Here is a 15,126-nt window from a genome sequence, read left to right on the forward strand (position 1 = left end):
AGTACAGAGACCGCATGAGACTGTTGGAGAATACATGGGCGCATATAGCAAATGCTTATCAGGTGTCGCTGACAGAATAGAGCCGGGACATAACTGCATTAATAACAAATGAAGGACTATTCGGGGTCCGCCGAGTCCCATACGGACTGCGCTCAGCACCAAGTGCATTCTCCAAGCTCATGTTCCTCATGCTGAAATGCCTCCAGAATTATCTGGATGGCATGATTGTTTATGGCAGGGAGCAGAAGGAACATGACCACAATCTGCAGGTGGTGCTGACGGCACTGAAGGAAGCTGGTCTCCAGCTCGAGACAGAAAAGTGCCACTACAAGAAGAGAAGACTGCAGTTCCTTGGACACACAGTTTCAGCACAAGGTTTGCTGCCAAATGAGGATCACCCAAGAGCCATCACAGAAGCTCCAGTGCCTAGCGATTCCACCGCTCTGCGCTCATTCCAAGGGCTCACAGCATGGTATGCAAAGTTCATACAAAAATATGAGTCTCTGGTGGAGCCCATGCTAGAATGCCTACGTGATGACACATTCAAGTGGACTGCAGCTGCACAGTCAAGCTTTAACAAAGTAAGGGCTCACATTGTACCCCTCCCATGGACTCCAAAAAGGGTGGGTACTCTGAGCTGTTGTTTGGTGCATAGGCACAAACAACATTCAGGACGCGTCCCCCCACCCGAAGGCGAAAGGAGGTTAACTTTTCGTCTACTGGGGTGAATTGACAACATACAGGCACTGAGCCGGGAGGGCAATCAGTATGCCCACACCTGCTCAGCGCCTCTCACCGTGGGCAACTTCCGAGTGGAAGAGAGTCTCTCAAGAAGACTGGTACCGGAGCCCAAGCTCTGCGTTGAGATCAGCCAGACTATGTCCAGTCTGAAGTTCTCAACCTTGCACACCAGCTCAGGCTTTTTGCCTGCCAGAGAGGTGACATTCCATGTCCCTAAAGCCAGCTCCTGTAGCAGGGGATCGGACCGGCAAGGTCCCTGCCTCACACAGGACTCCCTTGATCCCTCTCACAGGTGGTGAGCCTATGGGAAAATTTCATGAATACTATGAAATCAACATAATCTTCATTTTTACCCCAAATAATTTGCATTTTAACGCACTGCACACATTTTTGAGTTTGTCATGTTGACAATCCTTGATCCTTGGCTAGATTGCAAAACTATCAAGACAGAAGTAATATTTTCTTAAAGTAAAAAAAACACAGTATCAAGACCCAAAATATGCAATAATCATTGCAACTTACCATATTATATCATCAGTACATGGGGTCAGTACCTGTTCTGACACAGCCACTACAGCTTGGCTCATGTTGGCCCCACAGGGCCACCGCTCAAAAAAAGCCTAACGTTTGACGGTGGAGGTGGTGATGTCCAGAAGAAAATGTTGTAAGGGATTATGATCCTCAAGCAGTCTATTAAAGGGACAAAAGAGTGATATAGCACTCAAAGGCATGTTACAACTTGTTACAACTGTCAACAATTTTATTTCAATAAAATATGATGAACATCAAGCCAGTCTTAAATACAGAGTCATTTCACTATTGAAGACATATGGTCTGAATAGAAGAGTTAATATTGGTGAGTCGAACAAAACAAAACAAAACAAAGCTACCTGTCCAGCAAATGACCATCACCAAATATGCAGACCACAGGCCACATCAAATAAATATGAATGAATATTGAATAATCATTTTCATCTCATGTTAAAACAAGAGGATTTCGGATCTGTTTAGTTGTCTTGCATCATCGTGTCTGGTTTATTCCGGTGAGATTCTTCAGCTGCAGGCACAATCAAAACAAGAACAATTTTGATCATTCAGTTAATCCACATCCATTCCATTACAATGAGTTTCAGTGAAAAAAAGGTTGACTTGAAAACTTGTGTTGTTAGGTTGACTTGAAAACGTGTGCTTTTTATACAAATGGTAAACATCATAGAAGACTTACAGTTACAGCTGCTCCCATGAGCCCTTGCAACACCGCTTCACCTGTTGATTGCACCTGCAGTACCAAAGAAAACACACCAGTTACAATTTATACATGCATGAACAGATGGCTTCATGTGTTATCCTCTCTTCCGAGCTCCTTTTTTTGCAGAGGCTGCATTTTTCGGAATGTATAAAAGACAGCTTCCTCCTGGAAGCTGTCCCCTTATCATGGTGGAGGCGTTTGTGTGTCCCAATAATCCTAGGAGCTAAATTGTCTCAGGCTTCACGCCCCTGGTAGAGTCACCCATGGCAAACAGGTCCTAAGTGAGGGACCAGACAAAGCACGGCTAAAAGACCCCTATGATGAAAAATATAAAGGGATTAAGGTTTCCCTTGGCTGGACGCGGGTCACCGGGGCCCCCCTCTGGAGCTGGGGCTTGAAGGCAAGCGCCTGGTGGCCAGGCCTGCATCCATGGGGCCCAGCCGGGCAGAGCCCGAAAGGGTAATGTGGGTCACCACCTCTGGGAAGGGCCACAGGGATCGGGTGCAGTGTTAGCTGGGCGGTGGCCGAAGGCAGGGACCTTAGCGATCCGACCTTGTCACCTCTCTTGTAGAGAAGGAGCTCGAGCTGGTGTGTGAGGCCGAGAGGTTCCGACTAGATATAGTCGGACTCGCCTCCGCGCACAGCTTAGGCTGTGGTACCAGTCCTCTCGAGAGGGGTTGGACTCTCTTTCACTCTAGAGTTGCCCACGGTGAGAGGCGCCGAGTAGGTGTGGGTATACTTATTGCCCCCAGGCTCTGCGCCTGTATGTTGGGGTACACCCCAGTGGACGAGAGGGTAGCCTCTCTCCTTCCGGTGGGGGGCACGGGTCCTGACTGTTGTTTGTGTCTATGCACCAAACAGCAGTTCAGAGTACCCACCCTCTTTGGAGTCCTTGGGGGAGGAGGGTTCTGGAGAGCGCTCCCGCTGGGGATTCCATCGTTCTGCTGGGGGACTTCAATGCACGTGGGCAATGACAGTGAGACCTGGAAGGGCGTGATTGGGAGGAACCGCCCCCCCTGATCAGAACCTGAGCGGTGTTCTGTTCTTGGACTTCTGTGTGGTGTGTTTTTCGTCCTGGCCATGGAACAGTGGACCAGCTCTATACCCTTGGCAGGGTCCTCGAAGGTGCATGGGAGTTCGCCCAACCAGTCTACATGTGTTTTGTGGACTTGGAGAAGGCGTTTGACCGTGTCCCTCAGGGGGTCCTGTGGGGGTGTTTTCTATCACTGCAAGGTTATTCATGTGCTGTAGCTAAAACTAATTCAACACCCTTCCAAAAGTTTAAACCTCCTATTTTAATGTCTCCGCTGAAGTCTGTGGGTGCACTATACCTGTTTGGCAGAAGAGGCCATGCTGATTATATCCTGAATACGGTTGTCAAGGAAGTTCCAACTGTCCTGGAAGTCTGGGGAGGAATCCTCAAGCATCACTAGCTCGGTGGTGTTATAGATGCCAGTCAGTGCTGCTCGTTTACTGTACCAGTTCATCTACATAGATGGAAATGGGAGAGAACTAAAAAAAAGGGAAATGTCTCAAAACAAAGATCGCTCTTACACTGGGGAACACAATTTTTGTTGAGTTAGGTCTGACAGCTGTTTTTAACAAATTTTTGGGTGCGGAATCTAAAAGGTTTTCTCTATCACGTCAAATTTTTTAACTATAGCGCCCTGTTTTCTTAAAACATATGAAAAATACTGTACTTAGCAGATATGTGCTTGCTTTATAAAACTTTTCAAATATTGACATACAATGAAATATGAAAGAAACAGGCATGACTGCAATGTTTATTTAACACTATTATCTTTTACAAAGGATATGGCACAAATCCACTTAATTCCTACTATGCTAGCTTCCTGTTTGCAATTATTGATAGTACTGACCTATTGGGAGCTGCACACACCTCTCACCGCACTGCCTCAATTGTGACTGCACAAACAAGTTGCCATGTAGCTGTCAATGAGTCCAATCATAATCAGCTGGCAACTTTTACTATATCTAAGGTGTGGAGAAAAAACTTGATGTACTATAAAAAAAAAATAATAATTAGAAAAAAAACTGACTGCAATTTTGGAATCAGCATGCCAATTTTAGTGTTAATCAGCATAAAAATATAACTCCACAGAATTATTTTCTTCAAATTGTTAATAGTTTATGATTACGCCAAGAGGAACCCAATAGTCAGGTAAAGTGCTTTCCTTGCAGTAAATGGTGAGGACATAAGGGGTGAGCAAGGTGGAATGTATGGGTAGAAAAGGATGCACAAGAATAGACCCACTCACATCTATAGATCTGTCTCCAGCATGGTACCAGATGTCATCCACCAGAGTGGAAAGGTGTTTCAGACTTTTAGGGATGTTGTGAGGCAGGAGCAGAATGCTCATTGCCTGAGGACACAACAGCAAACTCAATAATCTTGTGGAAGAGTTACTTTGGTCTGAAATTCTGATATTATGAGGAAGGTAGCATGTCCCTACGCTTATTCATGCTATGATACATCATCGTGCACACTTTACCTGTGGCCATGTTTCTATATAGGGGATTTGCATCCTCAGTCTCGTCTCGACAGCATCTCTTAGAAAGTCAGCAGTCTTCTTTGGTCTGCAAGAGAGCCATCAAATATTTCTGGAACTTTAAACTAAATTATTAAATTGTTACATTACAATAGCATTATACAACCCCAATTCCAATGAAGTTGGGACGTTATGTTAAACATAAATGAAAACAGAATACAATGATTTGCAAATCATGTTCAACCTATATTTCATTGAATACACTACAAAGACAAGATATTTCATGTTCAAACTGATTGTTTTTAGCAAATAATCATTAACTTAGAATTGTATGGCTGTAACACGTTCCAAAAAAGCTGGGACGGGTGGCCAAAAAGACTGAGAAAGTTGAGGAATGCTCATCAAACATGTTTGGAAGATCCCAAAGGTGAACAGGCTAATTGGGAACAGGTGGGTGCTGTGATTGGGTAGCTGTATCGCTCAGTCAATCACAAGCAAAGATAGGACGAGGTTCACCTCTTTGTGAACAAGTGCGTGAGAAAATAGTCCAACAGTTTATGGACAATGTTCTTCAACGTACAATTGCAAAGAATTTCGGGATTTCATCATCTACGGTCCATATCATCATCAAAAGGTCTGGAGAATCTGGAGAAATCACTGCATGTAAGCGGCAAGGCCGGAAACCAACATTGAATGCCCGTGACCTTCGATCCCTCAGGTGGCAAAACACCAAAAACCCACATCAATGTGTAAAGGATATCACCGCATGGCTTTAGAAAACCAATGTCAGTAAATACAGTTTGGCGCTACATCTGTTAAGTGCTACTTGAAACTCTGCTATGCAAAGCAAAAGCCATTTATCAACAACACCCAGAAACGCCGCCTGTTTCTCTGGGCCCGAGCTCATCAAAGATGGACCGATGCAAAGTGGAAAAAGTGTTCTGTAGTCCGACGAGTCACCATTTCTAATTGTTTTTGGAAATTGTGGCCGTCGTGTCCTCTGGGCCAAATAGGAAAAGAACCATCCGGACTGTTATGGACACAAAGTTCAAAAGCCAGCATTAGTGTCAATGGCATGGGTAACTTACACATCTGTGAAGGCACCATTAATGCTGAACGGTACACATACAGGTTTTGGAGAAACATATGCTGCCATCCAAGCAACGTCTTTTTCACGGACGCCCCTGCTTATTTCAGCAAGACAATGCCAAACCACATTCTGCACGTGTTACAACAGCGTGGCTTCGTAGTAAAGGAGTGCGGGTACTAGACTGGCCCGCCTGCAGTCCAGACCTGTCTCCCATTGAAAATGCGTGGCGCATTATGAAGAGTAAAATATGACAACGGAGACCCTGGACTGTTGAACAGCTGAAGCTGTACATCAAGCAAGAATGGGAAAGAATTCCACCTACAAAGCTTCAACAATTAGTGTCCTCGGTTCCCAAACATTTATTGAACGTTAAAAGACGTAATGTAAAAGAAAAGGTGATGTAACACAGTGGTAAACAGGACCCTGTCCCAGCTTTTTCTGAACATGTTGCAGCCATAAAATTCGAAGTTAATGATTATTTGCTAAAAACAATCAAGTTTATCAGTTTGAACATGAAATATCTTGTCTTTGTAGCGTATTCAATGAAATATAGGTTGAACATGATTTGCAAATCATTGTATTCTGTTTTTATTTATGTTTAACACAACGAACGTCCCAACTTCATTGGAATTGGGGTTGTAGACGTGTGTGTGGTTACTTGCACCTACTCTTCTTGGCCCAACTGGACCTGCTTCTGTTGTTCTGCTAGTGTCTCTGCCAGTTGTGAATTACATTGAGCGATGAAATGTAGGACCAGGTCTCCAGCTCCATTATAGAACATACCAGTGGAAGCAGATGACAGGCCTAGGGTCTAGTACCAACATAGAACCCAGCACAAGTAGTCAAGTTCAACATGATCAGTTATGAATCTTGCTAAATCATTTTAACTCATTCAGTGCCAGCTGTTTTCACAGCGGTCAACTCCTCAGTGCCAGCCGTTTTAGAGGACTTTGACTGATCTCCCAAGGCTGCACGATTTTGGCCAAAAAAAAAAACCCTCACGATTATTTTGATCAATATTGTAATCACGATTATTAATCACAATTCTTTCTAATGTTAGGGGAAATTATTTTTATCGCACTACCTTACGACAAACAATGACCCAAAAGAAAATCTACTTTCTACAGTAACTGAATAAATATGGTATTACAAATTGGAGTCACAAATGGCAATTTAATGGAAGCAAATACTGTTAATCCATAAAACGCAATAACATTAATAAACACCGACTTTTCATTTGAAAATCCCCGTCAATATAGTGAATTGTCAAGGACGGGTACATCTCCGTTGTTCCGCTTGATCATTGGTCAGTCGTGCATGGTCCCAAAGCGCAAAGAACTTGACAGTTGTGATTTCCCTCTCTATTTACTCCCGCCATTTTTTCATTGCGGTCAGGCCAGCCGAAAGGTTGAAGTCAAGGCAGCTACGACTAAGGCAGGGATTAACAACGATGGTTAATAGTCATCTCCAGAGGACAACTACAACCCGACCCTGCCAAGATCCAAGCAGTCGTTAACTGGCCCACTCCCACCACCCGCAAAGAACTACAACGTTTCCTTGGATTCGCCAATTTCTACCGTCGATTCATCCATAATTACAGCAATTTGTTTGGCAAAGTTTTAAATCGGATGCCCTTCCTGACGCATCCCTCTGCATTTACCGGCCTACAGTTTACACTGGCTTCTGGCCCCCATAGGGCTGCATTGTGAACTAGGCTTAAACGTCACTAGCGCTAAAATTGGATTGGAGAAAACAGCGCCCAATGCAGAAGTCGAAGTCGTAGTCTCGTGCACGAAATAGTTGATAAATAAGCAATAATTGATTAAATAAAAGTCGGGAGCGACATTTAGATCATTGTAACGGAATAAAAGTACCGATACTTCTTAACAGCAGAAGAGGCGGAAGTGTTTTTTTCTGGTCTCGTCAACTCCTGTGACTGATCCAAAGCAGGTCCCGAGCACAAAAGGGGAAACGCAGACCGACGCGCGCACATGTTAGTCCGCCGCGGAGTAATATTTAGAAATGACATCTGTGTGTGGATGGTGGACGTGTGGAATGGATCTAGCTGCCAGTATTCAAGGAGTACAAAACATGATTTGATTCGCTGTGAGTGGAAGCTCTTCACTAACACACACACACAGGGCAGGTCTTAAACTGCGTGTCTATAGACGCAGAACGAATATGCGTCATGCATCCCTGCTAATATTTGTGCGTCTCAGACGCTGGATGCACATCAAACGAGATCCCTGTGTTCTTGCACATCTATATTGTTTTCTTTTATCTATACTGCTCCTGTTGACACTGTCAAGCATTGTAAATATTGGTAAACGGTCACTAATGTCACTGATTAATATCCCACTTCTAGTTTCATTTTCATTTCAGTTGGAAAACCGAAATCCAACGTCTTAAACAAGCGGTTTTTCGAAAGCCGAATGTCAACAGATAACCAGGTCCGTTTTCCAAAAATCAGTTACCAGATAGTCCATAATTATTCCAAAGCCAAAGAGCAAAAGCAGCACATCAAAGATGTCCGACATTTGACAGTGGAGGGGGGGCGTATGATTGAGCAAAACGTTGACTGTAAATAATAAACATTTTGTGCCAAATGACGACGATTCAAATTCAGGAATTAAATCTGGGCTGTTGGAAGTTGAACTAAAACTTCTGAATGCATCTCACCTCAGCACCAGCCGCAATGGCCTCCATAGTCCAGCCATGCTGTGGGACAAATTCCAAAGCAGCATAGAGGATTTTAGCTTGAAGTTGCTCCTCTGTTTTATACTCCTCATCTTGCTCACCACCCTGATGCTGGTAACTTGCACATGAACAGGGAGGAATCAAATTCAACTCACACAAATACCATAAACATGAGCAAAATTCTAATAATAAACAACAATTTTAACTTCAGTGCACAGAAATCCTGCAATGTGTTCATGCATGAACATTTTCCATGACTAGTTCTTGCACCAGACTGACCTCCTTCTTGGTCCGGTGGACTCATCTGCTGCGTCTCCCTGTGAAGCTGTTGCTGGGTCGTTACCAGCAAAGTGCGTGTATGCTTTTGATTTGGATTCATCTTGAAGCCTCAGAGCTGCACAGCTGAAGCCTCTTTTGGGACTGACACGGTGACGTTTTGTTGTTGGTACCACCACAACTGCAATGAGCAATACTGTCAATGGACTACAAGGGATTTAGTTCGGGGAGACCTGACCATCACCTGCTTGTCAATGTCATAGTGGCCAAAATGTAAGCCGTAATGAAACATTTGTATTTTCTTTAAATGCCGATATGGTACACCCCAACATTTTTGAGAACGCCTGGATCATGACGAGCATACTAACAAGTGCATTTCAGTCCGAAACACCAAAAGAAGGCGATGATTTTTTGATCCGGTCTACACCCTGAATTTAAATATTTTATCTATATGTAAGTGGTGTTGGTGAGGGCCCACATTTTACACAAGCAGTGAGCAGACCACCTTCTTTCGCACAAATTTGCCTGATTTAGCATGCAATCCGCATCACGCGATTATGAGCTGGGCAGCATATTTCGTTCTGGAATACCTTGATAGTCTTGAGATTTTATTGTACCCTGCACAGATGAAGCAAAACAGCCCTCCTCCAGGTTTCACAGTACCGACAGTGTGCTTTTCTTAGCGTGCTTCATTTTTTCATCTGCGAACATAGAGCTGATGTGCCTTCCCAAAAAGTTCCAGTTTGGTCTTTTTATTGCACCAAAAGATTTGTGGTTTATCAGAGAACGATGTCCTATTATAGACGAACAAAGCACATGAAACACACCAAGAAATGAACACTGTCCCTACTGTGAAAAACGCAGGAGGCTCTGTTATGTTCAGGGGCTGTTTTGCTGCATCTGGCACAGGAGGTCTTCAATCTGTGCAGGGTACAATAAAATCTCAAAATCTGATTTAAATTCGACAGAACATCTGTGGAAGGAGCTGAAACGTGCAGTCTGGAGAAAGCACCCTTCAAAACTGAGACAACTGGAGCAGTCTGCTCCAGAGTGGGCCAAAATGCCTGCTGATACGTGCAGAGGTCTCATTGAAAGTTTTTAAAAAATGGTTTGATAGCGATCATTGCCTCAAAAGATTGTGCAAAATATATTTAGGGTACCGTCATTTTTGTCAAGGCCTGTTTCATGGCTTTGTTTTTTTTAAATAATTCTGTTGAACCAAAATTCAAAAGCCAGGTCTGATTTTCATTGGTTAATTTTCATGACATTTGTATTCATTATTACTTTTGTCAGATTAAAGTTATTTCTCTGACCACTGTGGGTTTTCCTTTCAATCAACAATTTTGTCCATGTGTGTACCCTAGCAGAGTCTGTGTAATTTGGGCAAATTTGGGGAAAAATATGACTGGCGACTAAATGGGGACCATCTTATTTTCTTTATTACTGTTTTGTTGAACGATGGTGTAGGTTTGTTAATAAATCCGGAAAAACAGCTGTAATTTTCTTTTCATTTGTTTCTTTCGGGCACGTGAATTTAGCGGCGGGCCGACCAAAATCGTGTTTTCTCAACGCTTTGCGTGAGGTAATACTTGTTCTTTTTACATTTCGCTGTTCGTTGTACCTAGTTCTTGAAATTTTCAATTCAGTTGAGATCTTCTGTGGTTCTGACAAAGACGAAAATCTTCCTCGATTTCGGTGTCGAAAATCACGTTCGTAGAATTCGCCGACTTTAAAATGTCCGCGACTCCCTTTTATTATTCTTGTTTTCTGTAAAGTTTGAAGTAATTCTGACGACGCGCTTGCTCTCGGTTTGACTCGGAAAATGAGATGGCTCGGGCGGACGCCATTGAAAATCTGAAAACGGACGTTTAAACGTCATATTTTCATCTCAACTAATAAGAAACATATGAGCATTTTCTACCAAAGAGTCAAGGTTTCAGTGACATATTTCCTAATGATTTACAATTATTTCTTTGCAAGTGAATTTGGGCCAATTTGTGACATAAAAAGTGGCATAAAATCCTTCATCCTTACCCGATTCTTACAAACTATGGCTTGTTTTATTCGTAGAGCACTCCTCTGTTCAATGATATCGCCTATTTTGATATGGAGGTATTTTTAAAATGTTAGTAACATATCACCAATACTGTGCTATTCTGAAATGCCTTATAGTTTAACTTGACTGTCAATGTTTAGACCGATCACTACTTTTTTTTTTTAATAAATGGTACGCATTTACAAATTCTGCCAGGCTATGTCAACTGTAGCATAACGTTTACCTCAGCTATACTGTCCTTCACCATCAAGTAATGCGACTCTGCCGAGTTGGCAAGTATGAGCTTTGGACTCTGCCCCATAATAACCAACGGCATATCAAATATTTCTGAAAAGCTCAGTTTTAATCACATATATGCGAAATATAGCATAATTACCGCGACACAGCCCCCGAAATGCCCTTCCTGTACTTAAAGCTCGGAGTAGCGCCGCCATGTCTGGTCGTTTTTGTGCAACGCGCTGCTAACGCCATAGATATGAAACGTAGATACAACACGCCCCTTTGAGCTGCGTGCCCATGCCGATGCTTAGGTAGTAAGGGCAAAGTCGTCAGCGCATTCCGTGTAGTCCGAAAGAACAAGAATGCCGGCACGTTGTGCCGCATCCAGTTGCGCATAACGCTGTACAGTCACAACAAGGGAACTGGGAATAACTTTTCACAGGTTAAAATATTGTTTCCTTTTTCAATATATATTGATTGCACACGCTTTGGCGTTAACAAAAAAAAAAAAGTAACCCTAATGAAAAGTCACTGATGGTGCAGTGGTCCACTCACCTGACTTTGGTGCGGGCAGCGTGGGTTCAGTTCCCACTCAGTGACGGTGTGAATGTGAGTGCGAATGGTTGTCCGTGTCTATATGTGCCCTGCGGCCGACTGGCGACCAGTTCAGGGTGTAGTCCGCCTTTCGCCCAAAGTCAGCTGGGATAGGATCCAGCGCCCCGCGACCCTAACCGGGATAAGAGAATGGATGGAAACCTAATGAAAATCGGTCGAGAAATGAGCATGTTACGACTGACAACGTCCATGCATTACCTTTCAGGAACGTCGCCCTTGCCAACATGGCCGCCACGTAGGCACGTCGGTTAGCCTGGCTGCAATAGCGCGCTAGTGTATTTGAGGCGACTGGTACGTTAGGAAATTCACTCGAAAGGCGGCCCTCTGTACACTCGGGAACGTCCGGAAGCTCCGAGCGGCACGGTGAAGTTCGGTGAAGCAGAGCGCCACACTGCGGGCGTGCCGGAGCTCACTGCCGCCGCTCCGACCCAGGAGACAGAGCGGCCGCTGCGGCTGGCGCTGCGTCAGGCAGGACGAGATGTTTACGGGCTGAAGTCTGGAGTTTCAAATTGGACGCCCTCCCAAGGCGGATTTCTCACTCCCCCGAGTTGGCCCGATGGCTGTCCCGAGTGGAAACAGTAACAGGGCTCAAGACTGTGACCAAATGTGTCGCATATGCGAGCTTTCTTCAGCTTCTGCAATTCTAAATTGCATCCTGTGCATGTTTTCATGGTTCACAGTCGCCTTTTTTCCCACTGCAATCTCGTCCTCCGATGCCCGAGAGAGACGGACGGACGGACGGACGGACGGACGGACGGGGTGGGGGGCTGTGACCCCGTGTCAATCATTGATATAAATTCCATCTACGTGATACCTTATACGTAGTATAATACTACACTCATACCACGACCTACGACCTGGGCCAATTGCGGGCCACGCTCCATCGTGCCAATAGCCCAAACTGCCCCAAACGTTTCGAGCTGCTCGCAGCTCCAGTGAATTCCATTTGAGTTCAAAGCGACCCGCTGCAATATGATTGGCTGCCTGCCGCGACATAATTGACTGTTTCTTCTATGGAATCAGAATTGTGCCACAAAAAAAGAGGAATACATCCTCAAAACGTTTTCAATCGCAAACAAAATACAAGACTATCAAGCAAACTTCTTGAATCGCAAGCAAAACAAAAAATAAGACGTTGAGAGATAGAATCGAACTCAAGCGAAAACCAAATGAAGTTATGACTTGTCATGAAAATAGGTTTCGCTCGCGACGACGATATTCGCGCGTGCGCTCCCTGACCTCGTAGCCATGTTCCGATCTTTGCGCACGTGCTGCCTGACGTTTTGCGGGATCTTTTTGGCACCAACCTCTCGGGTGTCGGGCTTTATGAGGAACGTCCTCGTTGGCTAATTCCTTTTAAGTGATATCGAATGCCACCGGATGGGATCATTTATTCACCCTAACCCAGAATGCAGGATTCAACATAACAATAAGGATGTCAAATTTAGCACAACATTGTTTTAAATCCACATCGCATTGTTGGAATCGTGCCGCTTGACCTCACCTATGCTTGTTTTCCTTAGCATTAGCAGCTAGCTTTGCGATCCAAATAGTTACACGGCGGGCCGGCCGTGCACCGTCTGGGCTCCCTGCGCATCACGGTCCGGTTTAGTCGGTGAGACGCGGGCAAAGCGTCGCTGAACCACATTTGAGGATGCCGAGGCTGGATACCGGACAAGGGAGGGGGTAGAAGATGCTTCCATTGTGGAAAGAAGCGACATCGGATCAGAGATTGTCCAAAGAAGAAGAAAAACAGTTCTTTTGTTCTGTTGTTGTTTGTAGGCCGGGGATGGTGTAACTCGGCCTGGGGCTTGAGGTTCGGTGCTCGAGCAAGCACCTGGAATCCAGGACGGTTATTTGTCATTTTTCAAGGTTTTGAGAAAATATCCAGTTGGTGGACGTTTGGTCTCGGAAAAAGACTTCGAATGCGTTAATTGATCATTGAAAAGGTTAAACAAACCAAGGTTTATTCCTTTTGGAATTAGATAAATCAAAATCCTGGACAAACTCATGGTTAATTCCGTGACAATATCAATCACGGTTTGCAATCAAACGGCTTTGGACTGCACCCAAAAGCAGACGGAGGCGGAGGAAGCAGTTGCTAATGGTTTATTTGGGATTGCGCACCGTCTGTATTTCCGAGGCGTGAAGGTGGTCGTCCGTAGGAGACTGGAGCGCCAGCAGGTGAGGGAACTCGGCAATTCGTCGTGGCAGGAGACACAGGAGGGCGCTGGAAGAGGAGGAACAACAGGGAGTAAGTACAAACACGGGTATCCGAGAATCTGTTCTAACTTTCAAGAGTAATACGTAGGCCGGTGTACCGCATTGGAGCGACAATACTCTGGCGCTGGAACACTGGAACCAGCAGGCTTAAATGCAGGCTGTGATGAGTGCTGATTGGAACCAGGCAAGGAGGTAATTAGTCCTGAGAGAGAGAGAGAGCGAGAGAGGACACGTGAACTGTTCCAGGAATTCCAAATAACAGACAGAAAACTTTCTTCGATACAATAAATTAAAAGCAGCATTCAAAAAATAAATACAAATACCAACAGTCCAGAGCACCCTCGAACCGCCGGAGTTTGCGAAGCAAATAGCGAAGCGTCTTCCCGCAAAGGAAAAAAAAATCTCTCAATTACAAGTAAATGTTTGGTTGAGGTCATTGCTGCCAAAAGAGGGTCAACCAAAAATCGAAAATGTTCACTTACTTCTTCCTCTCAGTCCTACGAATGTTTTGCGCTACAAAAAAAGATTGGGTTTTTTTTTTTGCTTTTTCGTGGTATTAGTTTAAGCAGACTGCTTGTTTTTGTTAGTTAGATGAAGCTTAAACTACATTTGATGGCCATTTCATGCAGAAACTGAAGACATTCCAAAGGGTTAACATACTTTTCCTCTCACTGCATCATACCCAGAATGAGATTTGGTCACACTGGTTTAAATAATACATCATTTTTTATGAAAAAAAGAGACGATTCAAGCATCTGTATTCATGTGTTAAATATAAACAGGCAAGGCTAATGAATTCATCAGATGAAAGGACAGGAAGTAGCCTCTACTGAGAAATTCTGCTGGCTTAGGTTTTCAATTTCTATTATTACTGATGGGAATAAATAGGAGTCGCTGATGGTGCAGCGGTGCACTCGAGTGCCTGACTGGTGCGGGCAGCGTGGGTTCAGTTCCCACTCAGTGACGGTGTGAATGGTCGTCTGTGTCTATATGTGCCCTGCGACTGACTGGCGACCAGTTCGGGGTGTAGTCCGCCTTTCGCCCGAAGTCAGCTGGGATAGGCTCCAGCGCCCCGCCAGCCTAACGAGGATAAACGGTGTTGAAAATGGATGGATGGATGGGAATAAACAGGTTGTTGAAAAAGGATTATACAGACCCGCACTCCATTTCAGACCGTGGCACTAATGCACCAAAAGTTGTTTGACAACCGAAAGAAGAACATAGATATGAAAGCTAGATGAATCAGCGTTCTGTACCAACTCGGCGAGATGACGTGTCTACGTGGCGGCCATGTTGGAAAGGTCGACCTTCCCGTGGAAGGTAATGCACGGACATTGAAACTAAGCCTCAACTCGGTAATTTCTCAACCGATTTTCATGATGTTTACTTTTTTGTCAACACCAAAGCTTATGCTATAAACTCATTTTTTTCATTTAAAAAAAACCTTGAG

At 44.4% G+C, this 15,126-nt stretch overlaps 1 protein-coding gene and 1 long non-coding RNA gene across 3 annotated transcripts; both read right to left on the minus strand.

Moving 5' to 3' along the window:
* Window positions 1–1,491: 1,491 nt before the first annotated feature.
* On the minus strand, window positions 1,492–11,079 carry coq9 (coenzyme Q9 homolog (S. cerevisiae)). The gene is made up of 9 exons (XM_061677440.1): window positions 10,996–11,079; window positions 8,567–8,744; window positions 8,270–8,405; window positions 6,259–6,401; window positions 4,504–4,588; window positions 4,270–4,374; window positions 3,322–3,477; window positions 1,967–2,020; window positions 1,492–1,798 (listed from the first exon to the last, which is right to left on the minus strand). Exons 1-9 carry the CDS (start codon window positions 11,051–11,053, stop codon window positions 1,763–1,765), a joined length of 951 nt encoding a protein of 316 aa, XP_061533424.1. The 5' UTR covers window positions 11,054–11,079; the 3' UTR covers window positions 1,492–1,762.
* Window positions 11,080–13,534: 2,455 nt separating this feature from the next.
* LOC133402610 (uncharacterized) lies at window positions 13,535–15,046 on the minus strand. 2 transcript variants are annotated; one of them, XR_009768542.1, is made up of 3 exons: window positions 14,337–15,046; window positions 13,775–13,878; window positions 13,535–13,683 (listed from the first exon to the last, which is right to left on the minus strand). It is a non-coding gene; the product is annotated as an uncharacterized LOC133402610 (long non-coding RNA). The 2 variants fall into 2 exon arrangements; XR_009768541.1 differs by having other exon boundaries at window positions 13,775–14,756; window positions 14,833–14,875.
* Window positions 15,047–15,126: the final 80 nt, after the last annotated feature.

Source organism: Phycodurus eques, chromosome 5 (assembly GCF_024500275.1).
Source record: "Phycodurus eques isolate BA_2022a chromosome 5, UOR_Pequ_1.1, whole genome shotgun sequence".
Lineage (NCBI taxonomy): Eukaryota > Metazoa > Chordata > Actinopteri > Syngnathiformes > Syngnathidae > Phycodurus > Phycodurus eques.